This window comes from Ceratotherium simum, chromosome 4, assembly GCF_057802395.1.
Source record: "Ceratotherium simum simum isolate JZ-2026a chromosome 4, ASM5780239v1, whole genome shotgun sequence".
In the NCBI taxonomy this organism is placed as follows: Eukaryota; Metazoa; Chordata; class Mammalia; order Perissodactyla; family Rhinocerotidae; genus Ceratotherium; species Ceratotherium simum.
In genome coordinates, this window is record NC_141903.1 from 3,820,441 (window position 1) to 3,843,162 (window position 22,722).

At 37.0% G+C, this 22,722-nt stretch overlaps 1 protein-coding gene across 11 annotated transcripts in view; it reads right to left on the reverse strand.

The window, feature by feature from the left end:
* The window catches only part of NSD1 (nuclear receptor binding SET domain protein 1), a 164,797-nt gene that overhangs the window by 55,501 nt on the left and 86,574 nt on the right, over positions 1-22,722 (reverse strand). For all 11 annotated transcript variants that reach the window (XM_087429331.1, XM_087429327.1, XM_087429325.1 and 8 more), the window contains 3 exons: positions 6,841-6,965; positions 4,157-4,427; positions 2,563-2,672 (listed from right to left, as the gene is read on the reverse strand). In XM_087429331.1, the coding sequence (XP_087285457.1) occupies positions 2,563-2,672; positions 4,157-4,427; positions 6,841-6,965 (506 nt within the window). The remainder of the gene's footprint in view (positions 1-2,562; positions 2,673-4,156; positions 4,428-6,840; positions 6,966-22,722) is intronic.

Here is a 22,722-nt window from a genome sequence, read left to right on the forward strand (position 1 = left end):
GTAATAGTATATTGTTATAATTGTTCTATATTATTATTCATCTCTTACTGTACCTAATTTACTTTATCATAAGTATGTATGCGTAGGAAAATACACAATATATACAGGATTCAGTACTATCTGTGGTTACAGGCATCCACTGGGGGTCTTGGAATATATCCCCTGGGGATAAGGGGGGACTACTGTATATTACTGGTTTTGTGTGTGAAGTCATACAACCACTCTGAAGAACTGTTTGACAGTTTCATTAAAAGGTAAACAGGCGGGCCAGCCCCGTGGCTTGGTGGTTAAGTGCGTGCGCTCCGCTGCTGGCGGCCCGGGTTCAGATCCCAGGCACGCACCGACGCACCGCTTCTCCGGCCATGCTGAGGCCATGTCCCACATACAGCAACTAGAAGGATGTGCAGCTGTGACATACAACTATCTACTGGGGCTTTGGGGAAAAAATATATAAAAATTATAAAAAGAAAAAAAAAAAAAGGTAAACATGCATGAGCCAACAATCCCACTCTTATTTATACCAAGAGAAATAAAAATATATGTCCGCAAAAAAACTCAGAAAATATTCACACTAGCCTTACCATTAATGGCTCCAAAATGAAAAAACTCAACTATGTATTAACAGGAGATAGGATAAGCAAATTGTGCTTGGAAAACTACTCAGCAATAAAAGGGAATGAATTACTGATACAGCATCCTTGTGGATGTACCTCAAAAACACATGTTAAATAAAAGAAACCAGATTAACAAAAATGCAATAATATATATGACACTCAAGAACAAGCAAAACTAACCTGCGGTGACAGAAGTAAGAAAGCATTGCCTCTGAGAAAAACAAGCATGAGGAACTGACTGAAAGGGGGCAAGAGAGAACTTTTGGGGGTGATGGATATAAAGCATACACAGTTTAGGTGGTATTACACGATATATACAATTGTCTAGAGCCATGAAACAGAACAATTAAGATCTGTGCATTTTATTGGTGTAAATTGTATCTCAATTTTAAAAAGTAAAAGAGTTCTGGGATATATTTGCCTATTTAAATTAAGTATATAAACTAAATCATGCTTTTTATCCCCTTAGGAAAAAAATTAACCTACAAATGTGACAAGTCAGATTAGAAAACTCCATTTGATAGAGCAAGGTTATACAAATTAACACTATTTCTTAAGTAACCCAGTCTCAAAACCATTAACGATTCATCTTATTCCTTCAAATCATTCACTTATGTATGTCAATTATATCTCAATGAAACTGAGGGAAAAGATCATTTACTTAACTGGCTAGAATTCTTATTTTCTTTGAAATTTGTCATCACTTTACCTCTAACAGTAATGCAACAGTCTCCCATGACTCACCTTGTACACTACTACTAAATTTATCATCTGATTGCAAATGTCACTTCCATGCTCAAAACATTCAACTGAATTCCAGTTTCCCTGGCCCTTGTCATCCACCTCTTCCAATCATCTTACAAAGTGGCTAAGATTTGAATAAGACAAAGCCAGGAGAGAAAGCACTGCAGAAGGAGATGATCACAGCCTTACCAGACTGTAAGGTACAATGAGAGGACGGTGAATTGGAGACATGATATTGTCACTGAAGTTTGTACAAACTGCAGAGAAAGTTCAGAGGGCAGGAGATGAGCCTAAGAATAATTGACAAGTCCTCAAAGCAGTCTTTGAGAAGAATAAAAGAATAAAAAGGATATAATATGGCTTTTTAAAAATAGTATAAAAATACAAATAAATTAAATTGTACATTCACACACTAATCCAGACGGTGAGTATCTAACAAAAACAAAAAGTAGGGGCCTTAACATAGGATTAAAGGATAGAAGTTTGCTATACCTGAGGAAAGAAGTCCAAAAACTCAAATTATTTGTGATTTCATTACAATCTGCATTTTTTCTTAAAAAAAAAAAAAAAAAAAGATTTTAAATAGGAAATCTGTTCACGCTACAACTGAATTTCTAACATTTACCCTGAGTTATTCCTCACACATAAGGGGAGCAGGATGTTTCCTAAGGAACCAATATCCAGCTATCATCTATTATAGACTCATAAAATTTTCCATTTCCATCTACTATTTAATGGTGCCTTCTTGGCTAATGAAAACCAAGTTTGCAAACTCAAAAACTTAAGTTCAAATGTTTCTGCCTGGATCATAGCTGAGTTGGGTGTTTTCTGAGGTATTATGCAGAAAGGGCAAATGGCATAAGAGTAGGTTAGTGGCTTATAGAGAGAGAAGTGAAGTAGAAATCGGTAAGAGGTTTTGAGCCCAGAAGAGAAATTACAACAAATACAAACTTAACTCAACCTTAAAAGCTTTCTTCATTTTCATTTGAAAAGAAAACCTAAAAGCAACTGATACACATGTCCACACAAATGAAAATAGCCTCTTAAACAGGATCTCTCAGACTGACCAAGTGAACTGAACAAGCTGGATATTCTGTAATTTCTATGTATATGTGCATCAATGTAAGTAATATTAAAGGGTTTGTTTATAAATCCCAAATTTCCTGGGTTTAATCCTATTTTAGAATTGACCAAAATAACATACCTTTTTAGAAAGGCCAAGATCCCCTTTCTTGGGCATAAATCCAGGGTCTAAATCATTGGATTCAAGAAGTTTCTTAGTTGGTTTTCTCTGACGCTTACTTTCATAATTTCCTGAAATGCATGCATCTTTTCATTAGATGATTTAGAAACTGGGCACAAGCTTATTAAAAAAAAAAAAAATCTATATATCACACAAAAATGAGTCATGGTATTTTTTATGTTTTTCTCACCAACCTGTGGGGAGGAACAGGGTACAAATTTATTTATTCTAAAATATTAGTTAACATAAAACAAAGCAAGAAAATAGTTCTCGATACAGATACAAACTAACGTGAGGATATTCTTATGTCAGTATACATATGTGTGTGTGTGTCTATGTATGTGTATATATATTTTAATCACAAAAAAACAAAGGGCAGAACTGCCTTTATAGCAATTAATGGTAGAAAGGACAAAAGGAGAAGTGAGGTCAAGTACAGCCTGAATTCTGGGCATAAATCGACCAAAATTAGAATTTTATTCTGCTCCTAAACAAATAAAAGACTTTTATTTATTTTATAGGATTACTGTTGAGAATTGTATAAAAGAGCCTAATAGCAGAGTTTGGCACATAATAGGTCATGAAACAGTAACTGTCTTTATTTTTTTTTCTCAAGTCTTTTTGATTCTGCCTTACTTGATTAAGCACAACTGGGATATCTTTTTTAAAGGAGTAACATCACAAGCTATTGTTGGAAATATTAAAAAGTTATATCCTTGGGCTGGCCCCGTGGCTTAGCGGCTAAGTGCGCACGCTCCGCTACTGGCGGCCCAGGTTCGGATCCCGGGCGCGCACCGAGGCACCGCTTCTCCAGCCATGCTGAGGCCGCGTCCCACATACAGCAACTAGAACGATGTGCAGCTATGACATACAACTATTCACTGGGGCTTTGGGGGTAAAATAAATAAATAAAATTATTAAAAAATAAATAAAAATAAAAAGTTACATCCAAGATTTTCCTTGGCTGATTACAATATTCAGTAGTCAGAAGGTGAATTAGAGACAGTATGTTTAGATACAACTATCACCAGGTGAGGTGACACGATAAAGGGAAAGCAATTGGGAATTAACTTCAAGGGAATATTTACACTTAGCTGCTTACTATGTGTCAGGTAAATTACTATTATTACACTATAATCTCCATATTATATAGGAGGAAACAAGTTCAGAGGTTAAACAACTTTCCAAGTAATACAAGGATTGGTGGAGCCAGTATGAGAAGCATGTTTCACTTGCTTACGCCACTAGTGTGCAGTGCCCTCCCAAAAACGCTGTTATTCTGGATGTTCATTCACACAGTGGTTGGCCAACAATCATGAAGAGCAACAACGGCGTAAGTAGAGTAGTTTTTAAAAATATGTCTTCTTGACAGTATACCATCAATTTGTGGTCAGGAACTATATCCAATTAGCCAGCACTTATGGACTTTCCCAGGACAAAAGTGGGTAATTTGTTGTATAGAGATACACTATTTGTTTTCCATCAAAACATACTAAAAATCTCCTGCTTCCTCTAATCATATCCACTTACATACTAAGCCCCAACCCCATCTTACCTGATGTTTTAACTAGCAATTCCTCAGAATCAAGGGCAGGCCGTGGAGAGACTTCCGGAGCCACAGGCACAGACAAGGTCAGCTGTGGCAACTCAGCATGTCCACCTCCAAGCTCTGACTGAGCCAAGGGCCCTTCCAAAAATGGAGCCTCCCTCTCAAGAACTGGAGGCTCTTCTTTGGTTGAAATCAAAGAATTCTCATCCACCTGCTTGTTCTGAGCATTAGATCGACATCGGGCTAAAAGGCTTTCCTCTTCACAGCGGGAACTTACCTAAAAGCAAAAAATAAAAATAGAATCCATAAGCCAAAGCTGTTTTAATTTGAGTATCAAAAAGAACAACATACTTAAAAAGGAATACAATTCTGACACATGCTACAACATGGATGAATCTTGAAGAGAGGACACTAAGTGAAGTAAGTCAGACACAAAAGGACAAATATTGTATGATTCCACTTATATGACATACCTAGAATAGTAAAATTCATAGAGACAGAAAACAGAATACTGGTTGCCAGGGGCTGGGAGAAAGAGGAAATGGAGAACATGAAAAAGTTCTGAAGATGATGGATCGTGGTGAAGGCTGCACAACAATGTGAATGTACTTAACGCCACAGAACAGTACACTTAAAAAGATTCCTTAATATGTCATCATTTAGAATAGTTAATAATAACTCCTAATGTTAAGTTGGTAAATTAATGGAAAAGAAATAAGCACTTATTCTGCCGTTCACGTATTTCAGGACAATAAAAGGGTTCATTAATGAGAGAGATTGTCAGCTCATTAAAGTAGAAGAAATAATAAAATTTGGCACCAGCCAAGTGGTGCAGCGGTTAAGTGCATGCGCTCCGCTTTGGCGGCCCGGGGTTCGCAGGTTGGGATCCCGGGAGCACACCCATGCACCACTTGTCAATCCATGCTATGGCGGTGTCCCATATAAAGTAGAGAAAGATGGGCACAGATGTTAGCTCAAGGCCAATCTTCCTTGGCAAAAAGAGAAGGATTGGCATCAGATGTTAGCTCAGGGCTGATCTTCATCACAAAAAAAAAAAAAGAAAGAAAGAAAATCTGAAAGTGTTTATTTTGTAACCCCAAATGAAATTATTAATATAGGCAAGGATCTTCAACTGATATTTTATAAAACCATCAGAGAAAAGGCTGATGGGGAAGAGGACATTTTTTCGCAGCCAAAGTAATTAACACACATACCGCTTCTTGACCAAAAGGGGTAAAACATAACTTAAAAGAGAGGAATCAGTTAGTCATCACCGAGGAAAACTGGATGTTAAATACCTTCTGAGGTCATGCAATATATGACACAGTATCACCTAAGACGTAATCTAGCTAAAAATGTTTAACTTGAATCTATCAAACTTTAGTTATATCGTCCACTTAACAGGGAACATAGAGGATAGAGAAACAAGCTGAGTGACACCTATGAGGAAGCAATCACACAAATCTAGCAGGCAGATACTCTTAAATGTGTCACTCTCAAGACTGTTCTGGATTTAAAGAGATTTAAGAAACATAACAACCAGATATAATGTGTAATCCTAGACTGGATCCTGGTTTGCATAAACCAAATATAAAGGTTAGGGGACAACTGGGGAAATCTGAATATGGATTTGTTATTAGATAAACTGATTGTACTAGATTTGATAATGTTAAATTGGTTATGGAGGAAAATGCTCTATTTTTTAGAAGTGCCTATTATTTAGGGATAGAACAAAAAAAAGTCTCTAATTTACTTTAAAATACTTCAGTTTAAAGAAATTGAATTAAAAAATAAGGTATCATAGGGCCGGCCCTGTGGCTTGGTGGTTAAGTGCGCGCGCTGCAATGCTGGTGGCCCGGGTTCGGATCCCGGGTGCGCATCGAGGCACCACTTCTCCATCCATCCTGGGGCTGAGTCCCACATACAGCAACTAGAGGGATGTGCAGCTATGACATACAACTATCTACTGGGGCTTTGGGGGGAAAAAATAAAATAAATAAAATCTTAAAAAAAAATAAGGTATCATAATATTTGTTTAAAAAATTAGGATGGGGGCCGGCCTAGTGGCTTAGTGGTTAAGTGTGCACGCTCCGCTACTGACGGCCCGGGTTCGGATCCCAGGCGCGCACCGATGCACCGCTTCTCTGGCCATGTTGAGGCCGCATCCCACATACAGCAACTAGAAGGATGTGCAACTATGACATACAACTATCTACTGGGGCTTTAAGGAAAAAAAAAAAAAAAAAAAGGAGGAGGATTGGCAATAGATGTTAGCTCAGAGCTGGTCTTCCTCAGCAAAAAGAGGAGGATTAGCAAGGATGTTAGCTCAGGGCTGATCTTCCTCACAAAAAAAAAAAAATTGGGATGACACTATATATTTTCTATATCCTATGCTTTTTACTAGACGTTTTATCATAACAATATTCCTAAATCATTAAACACACTTTGAAAGCGAAGGGGAAAACACACACACACCCCCCCCACACACACACATAGTACACAGACTCATTTATACATTTCCTGTATAAATACTATATGCTAAGTACTATACCAGAAGCTGGAGATAAAAACCTGAAAAAGCAAGATCCTGATTAAGGAAGTTACTGTCCCATGAAAATATATGATATTGAAAGCAAAATTGCAGTACTTTAAAAAGACCAATTAAAGATTGTTGAAATGTTGGAACATACCTTGTGTACCTGTTCCTGTACCTTCTTTTGTTTTTTCTTAGGAGCAAATATCTGATCATATTCTTCTGTATATTCCAGAAGCCACTTGCTTGGCTTCCTAAGGCGTTTCTTCTCTGACCGCACAGCTAAAGAGGAGAAACAAGTGCAGTATTAATCAAAAAGTTAGAGAAGGAGCCAGCCCAGCGGCGTAGTGGTTAAGTTCGTGCACTATGCCTCAGCGGCCCAGGGTTCGCAGGTTCCAATCCCTGGCATAGACCTATGCACAGCTTGTCAAGCCATGCTGTGGCAGGCATCCCACATGTAAAAGTGGAGGAAGATGGGCACGGCTGTGAGCCCAGGGCCAATCTTCCTCACCAAAAAAAAAAAACAAAAAACCCACCAACTTAGAGGAAAATCCACTGTTTTCATGCAACCAGTCCTGCACTCCCAAAGGTACAGAAATGAGAAACTCTCAAAAACACTCTGGCTTAAATTCCAAGAGGCTAAAAGTGATTTGCTATGGTTTATCATATGCAAAAACTCAGAAGGAGGGAGACTTTTGTTCCTCAATACACACACAAACAGCCCATCAGATCTTAAGGAAAAGATTAAATTGAAACTAGTGTCCTTTAGTGACAGATAACAGCTAACATTAAAATATAGATTAAAAATCAGGTAAATTCACAAAATACACCATGAATTATTTTAAATAACATCTCACTGGATTATGCAGAATACTAGATGGATATTCAGATAGAATATTTACCTAATCAGCACTACCACATGAATTTCAAACGCACTTTACGCACACTTCGTTGTTAAGTGAGTTTCACGTTAGAAAACTGAGGAATATTTCTAGATAGAATTATCAGAAAATATATAATTATATATATGTATACCATTATCTCAGTGACATAAAAAATGTATGCCAAAAACACAAAATAAGATAAAAATATAGAATTTTGGGTACTTGCTTAAAAAAAAAACAAACCTCTTGTCATGTTTTATGGAAAAAATATCAAAGTATCATACCAATTTTTCTTTGAATTAATGGTGAAACAAATATCTATTATATTATAATTTCCCTATAAAATTTTGTCCCAGTTTAAACACACTTAACAAGCTATAGTCATTTTACTATACTGTAAGCTCTTTGGGAGCAGGGGCTAATGCCTACAAAATGCAGGATACAGTCTACTCAAGAGGCAAAAGGCATTTCCGGATATGATGATGTCAGAGGAAGTTGTTCCTGACTCAGTTGAATGTGGCAACACTCGTGTTCTCTCAATAAAAGGAATGCAAGAGGTGAGGCCAAAAAAAAAGACCACAGGCACAGTAAGCTTGGCAAAGGATCCTACTCCTTAGCGCCGTGGAAATGAGCCACAAAACCTTCATTAGGACAAGATGTGGGAAATAATTTCTTTTTACTAATTCTAATTGCTGTAATTTCATAATAGTAATATACCATTCAGTTTAATTATTTAAAGTTAATGTAAAAGGAGTTGAAAACTTATGTCCACACAAAAACCCATACATGGATTTTTACAGCAGCTTTATTCATAACTGTCAAAACTTGGAACCAACTGAGATGAGGGGCAATGGATAAGAAACTGTGGTATATCCAGACAATGGAATAGTATTCAGCACTAAAAAGAAATGAGCTATGTGTCATGAAAAGACATGGAGGAACCTTAAATGCATCTTACCAAGTGAAAAAAGCCAATCTGAAAAGGCTACATACTATACAATTCCAACTATTTAACATTCTGGAAAAGGCAAAACTATGGAGATCTTAAAAAGTGTTTTCTGGGTGGTGAGGGAGGGACAGGATGGGGAGAGGGTTAACAGGCAGAGCACAGAGGACTTTTTGGGCAGTGAAAACACTCTGTATAATAGCATAATGATGGATAAACATCATTATAGATTTGTCAAAACCCACAGAAAGTACAATACCAAGAGGGAACCCTAAAATAATCTGTGGACTCCAGGTGATTATGATGTAGCAATGTAGGTTCATCAATTGTAACAAATGTTCCACTCTGGTGGAGGATGCTGATAACGGGGGAAGCTATGTATGTGTGTGGACAGGAGGTATGTGGCAAATCTCTGTACCTTCCCCTCAATTTTGCTGTGAATCTAAAACTGCTCTTAAAAAAAAAAAAAAAAGAATTCTTAAAAAATAAAAAGCTGGGGCTGGCCCAGTGGTGTAGTGGTTATGTTCGTGTGCTCCACTTCGGTGGCCCGGGGTTCACAGGTTCAGATCTCAGGCACGGACCTACACACTGCTCATCAAGCCATGCTGTGGCAGTGTCCCACATACAAAGTAGAGGAAGACTAGCACAGATGTTAGCTAAGGGACAATCTTCCTCAGGCAAAAGGAAGAAGACTAGCAACAGATGTTAGCTCAGGGCAAATCTTCTGCACCAAAAAAATTAATTAATTAAAAAAAAAAGCTAATGGTAGAGGCTAAAATAGTTATCAAAACTGTATACCTACAGAGCTCCCAAAATAATTATGGGGCTAATTAAACCTTGCAACCACTGGAATATTCCTAACTTCTTGGTTTTAGACAATAAGCCTGTAAGTGAACCAAATTGGAGAGTTTTTCCCAAGCAAGTATTTCAAAAGAAGTTAAAATCATAAGCCATGCAATTACTTAAAATGTTCCCCTTAAATAATAATGTCTGAAAAATCTCTCTTAGAGAAAAGAAATAAGCCAAAACATATCTTGTGCATCTGTACCTACAACAGTTGATGGTAATTACTTTATGCTCTCAGGCAAACAGATTATGCCTTTAATATATTCCCATTGCCAGCCCTGGTGGTCTAGTGGTTAAAATTTGGTGCTCTGACCGCCGCAGCCCCAGTTCATTTCCAGTCAGAGAACCACACCACCCATCTGTTGGTTGTCATACTGTGGCAGCTACATGTTGTTGTGATGCTGAAAGCTATGCCACTGGTATTTCAAATACCACCAGGGTCTCATAGTGGACAGGTTTCAGCGGAGCTTCTAGTGTAAGACAGACTAGGAAGAAGGACCTGGCCCCCGACTTCTGAAAAAATTGACCATGACAACCCTATGAATAGCAGTGGAACATTGTCTGATATAGCACCAGAAGGTGAGAGGATAGCACAAAAAGACAAGGCAGGGTTCTGCTCTGCTGTACACAAGGTTGCTAGTGACCAGAAGGCACTAAAAACAAATATTCCCATTAGACATGGGATCCAAGTTTTCAAACACCAATGACTTTTTTTTTTAACAGAAATAAGACCAAAGAAATGATAAGGAACAACACGGGTTTACTATGTGGAAGTCATTGTTCAGCCATGTAGTGTTCATGAATCTCTAATCCTCACTTCAATCCACAAGCTAGGTGATGATACCCCCATTTTATAAGAAATGTAACTGAGGCTCAAAGAGGAAAGTGACTTGCCCAAAACCTATTGAAGTTAGTCCATTATTTTAGTGGCAAGGCCATGACTCCAACCAAAATCTGTCCAAACTCCAAAACCATTGGGTTCTTTTTACTAAAACAGGTTCCTATGCTATCATCATATCCCTCATGCCCCTTCATCACTATCTCTCTGACACTAAGAGGATCTCAGTCCTAGACAGGTTATGTTCTCACCTTTGTCTTTTAGCATGTTTCATGGGCTAATCATCTTCCTTCCCTTTCCTCTTGAAGCTGCTGTCCCCATTCTATCTTTGGGTTCACTTCTCTCATAGAATAACTTCTCAGACTAAGCTTCAGTCCCTCCAGCTTTCTATTTTCTTGAGATTCACAAGAAAACCAGCAAACAGCATGAAAGATTGGAAATTAATATGAGAAACTCTGTATCTGACACACCTATTAGGTTCCTGCACAAGTGCATGCACTGCTCCTCACCAAAATTATACAGAACAATCCTTTAAAGTTTTAGGGTTTGGCAAACTACCAATGGGACTGTATTTGTAAATAAAGTTTTACTGGCATACAGCCAGGCTCATTTATTTACAAGTAGTCTATGGCTGCTTTTGTGCTACAAAGGCAGAGTTGAGAGTGACAGAGACAGTATGGCTCACAAAGCCATATTTACTATCTGTCCTTTCAAGGAAAAGTTTAGCAACTCCCTCCCTTAAATGAACAATAGAATAACACACTGTAAATGAAAACAGCCTGGTCACAATTGAATAACTTAAAACCGAAGATGCTTCCTAGCTGTTCCTAAGCTCCTATTTCTTCCCTTCCTCAACTATACCTGCCACCACATCCCTTCCCCGCCACCCCAACTATATTCTCACCTAAACTAAATTGCTCACCCAGTCAAACTATTTTTGAGTTGAAAGAGCCTGGAGAACTCACCTAATCCAACTACTCTATAAATGGGCAAACCGAGGCCAAAAGGAAGTGATTTGCCAAGCAAAGAATATCAGGAACAAAAGAGGAATATGACCTTTTGGATACTAAAGGGAAATACTAAAAGCTAGAAAATTACAAACGCCAATGGAGAGAGGAGTAAATCACACAAACCTCAATACACGATACACAGCAAATATGAAACAGAGCGGGAACAAAAGCACACCACCACTAAGTTTCTTTGCAAATATATTTTAATTCCTAACATAGAGCCAGGACCTGTTGTGGAGAATGGAGATAAACTGCTCATACAGGACAAGTCTAGCACAGCTTTAAACTATAGAGTGTACACATAACAGCTAAAATAATAAAATATCCAAAAAGGTGAACCAACCCCAAACATTCACCAACTGATGAATGGATAAATAAAATGCAGTATAGCTATATGCGGGAATATTATTCAGCAATAAAAAAGAACAAAATATTGATACATGCTACAATACAGAAAAACCACAAAAACATGCTAAATACAAGGAGCAAGACACAAAAGATCACGTACTGGTATTCCATTAATATGAAATGTCCAGAAAAAGCAAATCTAGAGAAAGAATAGATTAGTGGCTGCCTGGGGCTAGGAGTACAAATACGGACTAATTGTAAATGGGATAGAGGTATCTTTACTAGGGTGGCAGAAATGTTCTAAAACTGATTTATGGGGATGGTTGCACATCTAAGTAAATTTACTAAAAATCATTCACGTGTACACTTAAAATGTGTGAATTTTATGGTATGTAAATTATATCCTGAATAAAGTTGTTTAATGAAAATAAGAAAAATCAAGTCTCTTTAAGGCTGAATTACAAAGTTTTCTCCTTTTCATCACAATGGTGAATTTTCCCAGAGGACTAGAGTACTAACAGCAACATCACTCCTCTCACACAGATTATTAGCCCTTGTCATGTCTCTATTTCCCTAGTTCTGGAACCTCAGACGCAAGAGTTCAAAAAAAAATAAGCAAAAGCCCAAACAAACAACTCCTCATAATAATGGCAAATGACTCAGCCCAAACCTCCTGCTGAAAACAAATAAAAATGCTGTATAAAGTGTTTTAAAAATTCCCTTAAAAGAAGCAAAGTATTGACGAGATTGTAAAGAACTACAAACCAAAAACTAATGAAAATAATAACCCTAGGTAAATAAATAGCACTGAAACTAATTTTTGTCCTGAGGGCTTTTTGGCAATCCTGTTAAAGTGAAGGGGGCAGTAGTTTAAAGGACACTAAGCTAGGGCCCCAAAGGGCTCTATCCTCAGAGTTACGGTGAAGCAGAAGTACACCATGTCTCAACTTCCATGAGACCACAAGGAAAAGTGCCTTGGCATAAAGTAGAAGGGGAGTAGGAGGGAGAACAAGTCCTTGAGAAATTGTGACTTGGGGCTGGCGCGGTGGCGCCAGCGGTTAAGTGTGCACGCTCAGCTGCAGTGGCCCGGGGTTCGCCGGTTCGGATCCCGGGCATGCACGGACTCACTGCTTGTCAAGCCGTGCTTGTGGCGGCATCCGATATAAAGTGGAGGAAGATGGGCATGGATGTTAGCCCAAAGCCAGTCTTCCTCAGCAAAAAGAGGAAGATTGGCAGATGTTAGCTCAGGGCCGATCTTCCTCACAAAAAAAAAAAAAAAAGTTGTGACTGGTCCTCTTGTGGATTTGAAGCCCTGTGGGCCAAGATAATTCAAACCCCCATAAGAAAATTAATTAATGTAATTAATTCATCATGTTGATAGAATAAAAGAAATAAAAAAGAATGATTATCTCAATAGACACAGAAAAAAACATCTGACAAACTAAACAAACTAGGTATAGAAGGCAACTTTGGCAATCGGAAAAGCCAACTATCAAAATCACAGCTAACACCATAGTTAATGGTGAAAGACTGGATGCTTTCCCCATAAGATCAGGAATAAGACAAGGATGTCTGTTCACTCCACTTATCCGCAACACTGCAGTGGAGGCTCTAGCTAGGGCAATTAGGCAAGAAAAAGAAATGAGGCATTCAGATTAGAAAGGATGAAGTAAAACTATCTCTATAGCTGATAACATGATCATGTACATAGAAAATCCTGAAGAATTCACAATAAAACAACTAGAGATAAAAAATGAGTTCAGCAAGGTTGCAACATACAAGATCAATATACAAAAATCAACCGTATTTCTATATACTTGCAATAGGCAATCCAAGAATAAAATTAAGAAAACAATTTCATCACCAGACTGAAGAGCTTCTGTAAGGCAAAGGAAACCAGGAACAAAACGAAAAAGACAACCAAACAACTGGGAGAAAATACTTGCAAATCATATATCTATCTCACAACAGGTTAATTACCAAATATATAAAGAACTCATACAACTTAACCACAAAAAAACAAACAACCTGATCAAAAAATGTGCAAAGGACGTGAACGGACATTTTTCCAAAAAAGATACACAAATGGCCAATAGGCACATAAAAAGATGTTTAACATCACTAATTATTAGGGAAATGCAAATCAAAACTATAAGGAGATATCACCTTACACCTGTCAGAGTGGCTATAATTAACAACACAAAAAATAACAAATGCTGGAGAGGATGTGGAGAAAAGAGAACCTTCATACACTGCTGGTGGGAATGCAAAGTCTGGTGCAACCACCATGGAAAACAGTATGGAGATTTCTCAAAAAATTAAAAATAGAAATACCATACGATCCAGCTATCCCGCTACTGGCATTATAAATGAAATTGTTTTCTTTTTTTCCAACTCGAAATCAATAACGCAAAGAGATTTATGTACCCCTTGGTTCACTGCAACATTATTCACAATAGCCAAGATGTGGGAGCAACCCAAGTGCCCACTGACTGATGAATGGATAAAGAAGATGTGCGGGGTGTGCGTGTGTATATATACACAATTGAATACTACTCAGCCATAAAAAAAGACAAAATCCTCCCATGTGCAACAACATGGATGGACCTTGAGGGTATTCTGTGAAATAAGCCAGACAGAGAAAGACAAACACTGTATGATTTCACGCATGTGTGGAAGATAAACTAAGACAGGGACAAAGAGAACTGATCAGTGGTTACCAGAGGGGAAGGGGGTTGGGGGGTGGGGTGGAAGGGGTAAAAGGGCATACATATATGGTGTCAGATAAAAATTAGACTATTGGTGGTGAGCACGATGCAGTCTATACAGAAACTGATAAATAATAATGTACACCTGAAATTACACAATATAATAAACCATTATGACCTCAATAAAATAATTTTTAAAAAAGAAAACAATTTCATTTATAATGGCATCAAGAAAGAATAAAATATTTAGGAATAAATTGAACAAAAGAAGCACAAGACTGGTACACTGAAAACTACAAAACATCATTAAAAGAGATGAAGGCCATCCCTTGTTCATAGTTTGGAAAACTTAATATTGTTACAATGTTAACACTGCCCAAACTGACCTACAGATTCAGCACAATCCCTTTCAAAATCCCAGCTGGCCTTTTTTTACAGACATTGACAAGCTGGTCTTAACAGGGAAATACAAAAGATCCAGAAGACCCAAAACAATCTTGTAAAAGGACAAAGTTGGAGGACTTGCACTTTTCAATTTCAAAGCTACAATAATTAATAACTACAAAGATGGAGTAATTAAGACTATGGTACTGGCATAAAGATATATATATATATATCTGTTGATATATATATATATATCAACAGAAAAGAATTAAGAGCCCAGAAAGAAACCCTCATATTTATGGTCAAATAATTTTCAACCAGGGTACCAAGATCATTCAAGAGGGAAGGAATATCTTTTTCCCTCAAATATGACTCCGAAAGCACAAGCAACCTAAGAAAAAATAGACAAACTAGACCTCATCAAAATTAAAAACGGTTGTGCTTCAAAATAGATAATCAAGAATGTAAAAGGTAGGGCCGGCCCCGTGGCTTAGCGGTTAAGTGCGCATGCTCCGCTGCTGGCGGCCCGGGTTCGGATCCCGGGCATGCACTGACGCACTGCTTCTCCAGCCATGCTGAGGCCGTGTCCCACATACAGCAACTAGAAGGATGTGCAACTATAACATACAACTATCTACTGGGGCTTTGGGAAAAAAAAAAAAAAAGGAGGAGGATTGGCAATAGATGTTAGCTCAGAGCCGGTCTTCCTCAGCAAAAAGGAGGATTAGCATGGATGTTAGCTCAGGGCTGATCTTCCTCACACAAAAATAAATAAATAAATAAAATTTTAAAAAAAAGAATGTAAAAGGTAAACCCGTAAAATGGGAGAAAATATTTGCAAATCATATCTAATAATAGACTTATATCTAGACCATGTAAAGAATTCTTACAATTCAATAATATGATGACAAATAGCCCAATTAAAAAATAGGCAAAGGATCTAGACAGATAATTCCCTAAGGAAGATTTACAACTGATTATGAAAAAAACATGAAAAGATGCTCAACATCGGGCCGGCCCTGTGGCTTGGTGGTTAAGTGCGCGCGCTGCAATGCTGGTGGCCCGGGTTCGGATCCCGGGTGCGCATCGAGGCACCACTTCTCCGTCCATCCTGAAGCCGAGTCTCACATACAGCAACTAGAAGGATGTGCAGCTATGACATACAACTATCTACTGGGGCTTTGGGGGGAAAAAATAAAATAAATAAAATCTTTAAAAAAAAAAAAAGATGCTCAACATCATTAGCCATCAGGGAAATGCAAATCAAAACCACAATAATGAGATATCACTTGACACCGACTAGGACAGCTATATCAAATAGTGAGCGTGAAGATTTGGAGAAACTGGAACCCTCATACATTTCTAATGGAAATGTAAAACAGTAAAACATCTTTGCAAAACATTCTGGCAGTTCCTCAAAAATTATACACATACATATACCAAATGACCCAGCAATTCCACTACTGGGTATATACCCAGTAGAAATGAAAACATATCCACACAAAACACTGCACACAAATGTTCATAACAGCATTATTCATAAAGGCCAAAAAGTGGAAACAACCCAAATGTCTTATCAACTGATGAAAGAATAAATGAAATACGGTTTATTCATACCACGGAATAGTATTTGGCATTAAAAAGACAAGAACCAAGAGTGACAACAGCGAGACGGCAGAATAGGAAGTCCTCACACTATTTCCCTCACAGAGATGCCAATTAACAACAATATATGCATCAAAATACCTTTATGAGTACTCTAGAAACCAGTTAATAAGTTGCAGTACCCCAGACAAGTGCAAAGCAAAGAACAATAGCATTGAAATGGGATAAAAGAGCCAATTCACTTAATCTGAGATTGCCACTCCCAAAGCAAGCACAGCTGAGCTCCCCTTCAAGGCTCCTTGAGGGAGCAGGACAAGCATGTGTCCAACACTCCAGTTTTTCAGAGGGTTACCCGAGGGACTGGTTCCTGTCTAACCTGAGTGTGAGCACTACCAGAATCTACATAGTTTGGATTCCTAGGAGCTGCTAAAAACAAGCGAGAGAGTGGGCAGCATGCTGCAGAACCAGAGGGCCTGCAAAGAGGCAGAGCCAGAATAGCTCGGTGAGATGGGGAGAAGGCACTGAACTCAGGGCTTCTCTCTACAGAGGAAGGGAAAAGAGTGGAGCCAGTATTTGGCAATCTGGATTTCTGGAGAACAGTCCAAGAGACTAGTATCTGTCTAGCCTGCATCTGGGAGCTGATGGGGAGCCCACAAGCTTTGGATACCTGGGGACCACTGAGAATAAGAGTACTACAAACCTGTAGTACTGCAGAAAAACACTAGAGGGGGGAAGAGATTACAAACTCCTGAAAAAGAAATGGACAAACCTCTCTAATCAGGAAATTACACACAAGCCTAGAGAAGACCACCCTCCAAAAAAGGTTCCAGAGGTTCCCAGAATCTCTAGCCAAGCTGACTGGTAAAAGTCTTCCCCTGTATCAAGTCAGTCCATAAAGACTGGAAGAAGTAGTTGTTTATTCAAAAGCATAAAACTCAGCAAAAAAAAAAAAAAAAAATCACAAAATACATGAAGAAACAAGGAAATATGGCCCAATCAAAGGACCAAAATAAATTTCCAGAAACCAACAACAAAGTAACAGAGATCTATGAATTATCAGACAAAGAAATCAAAATAATTGTTGTAAAGAAGCTCAACAAGAGAACAGAGATAACTAAAAGAAATCAGGAAAACAGTTAACACGAACAAATGAGCATATCAACAAAGAGAAAGAAAGAGAACGAAACTATAAAAAAGAACTAAACAGAAATTCTGGAGCTAAAGAACATAACTGAATTGAAAAACTCACTAGAAAAATTTAACAGCAGACTTAATCAAGCACAGGATAGAACCAGTAAACTCGAAGACAAGTCATTTGAAATTATCAAGTCAGAGGAGCAAAAAGAATACAGAAAAGCCAAGCATAAGGGACTTATGGAACCCATCAAGCAGACCAATACACACATTATGGGAGTTCCAAAAGGAAGAGAGAGAGAAAAGGACAAAGAGCTTATCTGAATAAATAATGACCAAAAAATTCCTAAATCTGAGGAAGGAAATGGACATATAAATTCAGAAGCTCAAGATCTCCAACCAGGGTGAACCCAAGAGGCCCACACTGAGACACCTTATAATCAAACTGTCAAAAGACAAAGACAGAGAATCTTGAAAGCAGCAAGAAAAGCAACTAGTCAAGGACAAGGGAGCTCATATTACATTACCAGTGGATTTCTCAGCAGAAATCTTACAGGCCAGAAGGGAGTGAAATGATATATTCAAAGTGCTAAAATAAAAAAAATGCCAACCAAGAATACTATTATCTGGCAAAACTGCCTTTCAAAAATAAAGGTGAAATAAACTTTCTAAAATAAACAAAACTGAGTTCATAACCACTAGACCTGCCTTATAAGAAATGCTTACAGGAGTCCTGCAAGTTGAAACAAATGGATGTTAGACAGCAACACCAAAGCACATAAAAATATAAAAATAGCTGATAAAGCTAAATATATTGACAAATACAATACTGTAATACTACAATGGTGGTGCATAAAGCACTTTTAAGTCTGGTATACAATTTAAAAGACAAAAGCATTAAAAAATAACTATAAAACTATGTTAATGAATACATAATATATAAAGATGTAATTGTGACATCAATAACAAAGTGGGAGTGGGGAGATGTAAAAGAGTAGAGTTTTTGTATGTGATTGAAGTTACATTATTATCAGCTTAAAATAGACTGTTATAACTACAAGATGTTTTATGTAAGCCCCACGGTAACCACAAAGAAAATGCCTGTAGGAGATACACAAAATGAGAAAGGAATCAAAGTATGTCAATACAAAAAAAAAGAAAAAAGAAATACAGAGGAAGGTTACAAGAGAGGAAAAGAGAGAAAAATTAATTAGCTGCAAGACAGAAAACAAAAAAATGTCAAAAATAAGTCCTTCTCTATGAATAATAACTTTAAATGTAAATGAATTAAATTCCTCAGTCAAAAGACAAAGAGTGGCTAAATCGATTAAAAAAAACAAGATACAACTATATTCTGTCTACAAGATACATCACCTTAGATGTAAAGATACACATAGGCTGAAATTGAAAGGATGAAAAAAGATATTACATGAAAATGAGAGCAGAGGTAGCCACACTTCGTTTTGACTCAGGTCTATTTTGTCTATCACAAGAGACAAATAAAGATATTATATAATGATAAAAGGGTCAATTCACCAGGAATATGAACAATTATATACATATTTTAGAGGATAACAATAATAAATATACATGTACATAACATCAGAGCACCCAAATATATGAAGTAAACACTGACAGAATTGACAGGAGAAATAGAGAGTAAAACAGTAATAGCAAAGTTTAATACCCAGCTGTCAATAATGGGTAGAACAACCAGACAGAAGATCAAAATGAAAACAGAGAACTTGAACATCTCCATAGGCCAAGTGGACCTAAAAGACACATACAGAACACTCCACATTACAGCAGCAGAATATACATTCTTCTCAAGCACACTTGGAACATTTTCCAGGATAGATCATATAATAAACCACAAACAAGTCTTAACAAACTTAAGACTGAAATCACACCAAGTATCTTTTCCAATCACAATGGAATGAAACTAGAAATCAACAGCAGTGGAAAACTGGAAAATTCACAAATACATGGAAATGAACATACTCTTGAACAACGAATAAGTCAGAGAAGAAATACCAAGAAAAATTAGCAAATATCTGGAGACAAATGAAAACAAAACCACAATATACCAAAACTTACAAGATGAAGCAAAGGAAGTACTAAGAGAGAAGTTTATAGCAGGAAGCACCTACATTAAGAAAAAAGATGTCAAATCAACAACCTAACTTTACACCTCAAGGAACAAGAAAAACAAAAACAAACTAAACCCAAAATTAGCAGAAGGAAGTAATAAATATTAGAGCAGAAATAAACAAAATAGGGGCCGGGCCAGTGGCTTAGCGGTTAAGTGCATGCGCTCTGCTCCCGGGCGCACACCAACACACTGCTTGTCTAGCCGTGCTGAGGCGGCGTCCCACATACAGCAACTAGAAAGATGTGCAACTATGACATACAACTATCTACTGGGGCCTTGGGGAGAAAAAGGGAAAAAAAGGAAGAGGATTGGCAATGGATGCTAGCTCAGGGCCGGTCTTCCTCAGCAAAAAGAGGAGGATTGGCATGGATGTTAGCTCAGGGCTGATCTTCCTCACAAAAAAAAAACAAACAAACAAACAAAATAGAGAATAAAAAATATATATCAAAACTAAAAGTTGAGTTTCTGAAAAGATCAACAAAATTGATAAAACCTTAGCCAGATTAAGTAAGGAAAAAAACAAAACAAAAAACAGAAGACCACAAACAAAACCAGAAATTAAAGAGGAGACATTTCAACTGATGCCAAAGAAACAGAGTATTATAAGACTACTATGAACAATTATATGTTAACAAATTGAATAACCTAAAAGAAATGGATAAATTTCTAGAAACATACAATCCACCAAGACTGAATCATGAATAAATAGAAAATTTGAACCAGTAAGCAGTCATCAAAAACCTCCCAAGAAAGAAAAGCCCAGGACCAGATGGCTTCACTGAAGAAATCTACCAAGCATATAAAAAAATTTGCTAAACCTTCTCAAATTCTTCAAAAAACTGAAGAGAAGGGAACATTTCCAAACTCATTTTATGAGGTGACCATTACTCTGATACCAAAGCCAGACAAATACACTAAAAAAAAAGACAGACCAATATCCTTTATGAACATTGAGGCAAAAAATCCTCAACACATATTAGCAAACTGAATTCAACAGAAGCACGTTAAACGGATTATACACCATGACTAAGTGGGATTCATTCCTGGGATGGAAAGACGGTTCAACATATAAAAATCAACAAATGTAATACAATACATTAACAGAATGAAGAAAATCACATGATCATCTCAGCTGATGCAGAAAAGGCTTGACAATATTCAACACTTTTTCCTGATAAACACACTCAACAAACCGGAATAGAAGGAAATTATCTAAACATAATAAAGGTCATATATGAAAATCCCACAGCTAACATGATATTCTATGGTGAAATACTGAAAGCGTTTTCTCTTAGATCAGGAACAAGGCTAGAATACGCACTCTTGCCACTTGATTTAACACACAGTACTGGAAGTCCAAGATGGAGCAATTAGGCAAGAATTAGAAATAAAAGGCATCCAAATTGGAAAGAAAAAAGCAAAATGATCTCTGTTCAAAGATGACATAATCTTATACGTGGAAAACCCTAAAGATTCCACAAGAAAACTATAAGAATTAATAAATGAATTCAGTAATGTTGCAGAATACAAAAATCAACATTCAAAAATCAGTTGCAATTTTATACACTAATAATGAACAATTCAAAAAGGAAATTAAGAAAACAGTCGCATTTATAGTGGCATAAAAAAATAATAAAATACTTAGGAATAAACTTAACCAAGGACGTGAAAGAGTTGTGCACTGAAAACTACAAAACATTGCTGAAAGAAATTAATGATACAAATAAATGGAAAGATAACCCATGTTTATGGATTGAAAGACTTAATATAGTCAAAATGTCCATACTACCCAAAAGCCATCTTCAGATGCACTGCAATCCCTATCAAAATCCCAACGGCATTTTTTTTCTGAAATAGAAAAAAAAAATCCTAAAATTCACATGGAATCTCAAAGGACCCCAAATAGCCAAAACAACCTTGACACCTTGACAAAGAAGAACAAAGATGAAGGCCTCACACATTCTGATTTCAAAACATATTACAAAGCTACAGTAATCCAAACAATGTATTGGCATAAAGACAGATATAAAGATCAATAGAACAGAATAGAGAGCCCAGAAATAAACCCTTATATGTATAGTCAAATTATCTTTGACAAAAGGTGCTAAGACTACACAATGGGGAAAAGATAATCTCTTCAATAAATGATGCTAGGAAAAGTGGATATCCACATGCAAAAGAATGAAGATGGATCCTTATCTTACACCATATACAAAAATTAACTCAAAATGGATCAAACACCTAAATCTAAGACCTGCAACTATAAAACTCCTAGAGAGAAAACATAAGGAAAAAGATTCATGACTTTGGAATGAGCAATGATTTCTTTGATATGACACCAAAAGCAGAGACAACAAAAACAAAAACAGACAAACCGGACTACATCAAACTTAAAAATTTTTGCACAGCAAAGGAAACAAAAGAGTGAAAAGACAACCTACAGAATGAGAGAAAATATTTGCAAACCTTGTATCAGATAAGGGGTGATTATCCAGAATAAAAAACTCCTACAACTCTATAAGAAAAAAATAAAAAACCAATGCAAAAATGGGCAAAGAACTTGAACAGACACTTCTTCAAAGAAGATATACAAATGGCCAACAAGCATATGAAAAGATACTGAACATCACTAACTCAATCAGGGAAATGCAAATCAAAAGTACAAAGAGATATCATCTCACACCTGTTAGGATGGCCACTATCAAAAAAATAAAATAAAAGTAAGTGTTGGCGAGAATGTGGAGAAATTGAAACCCTAGTGCACTGTTGGTAGGATTGTAAAAGGGTGCAGTCTCTACAGAAAACAGCATGGAGGTTCCTCAAAAAATTAAAAATAGAATTATCATATGACCTAGCAATCTCACTTCTGGGTATACATCTAAAAGAACTGAAAACACAAACTCAAAAAGATATTTGCACACTCATGTTCAACACAGCATTATTCACAACAGCCAACATATGGAAGCAACCTAAATGTCCAATCCTAAACGTCCACTGACAGAGGAATGGATTAAAAAAATGTGATATGTACATACAATAGACTATTATTTAGCTTCAAAAAAGAGGGAAATCCTGTCATATACTAGAACATGGATGAACCTTGAGGACATTATGCTGAGTGAAATAATCCAATCACAAAAAGACAAATACTGCATGATTCCATTTATATGAGATGTCTGAAGTA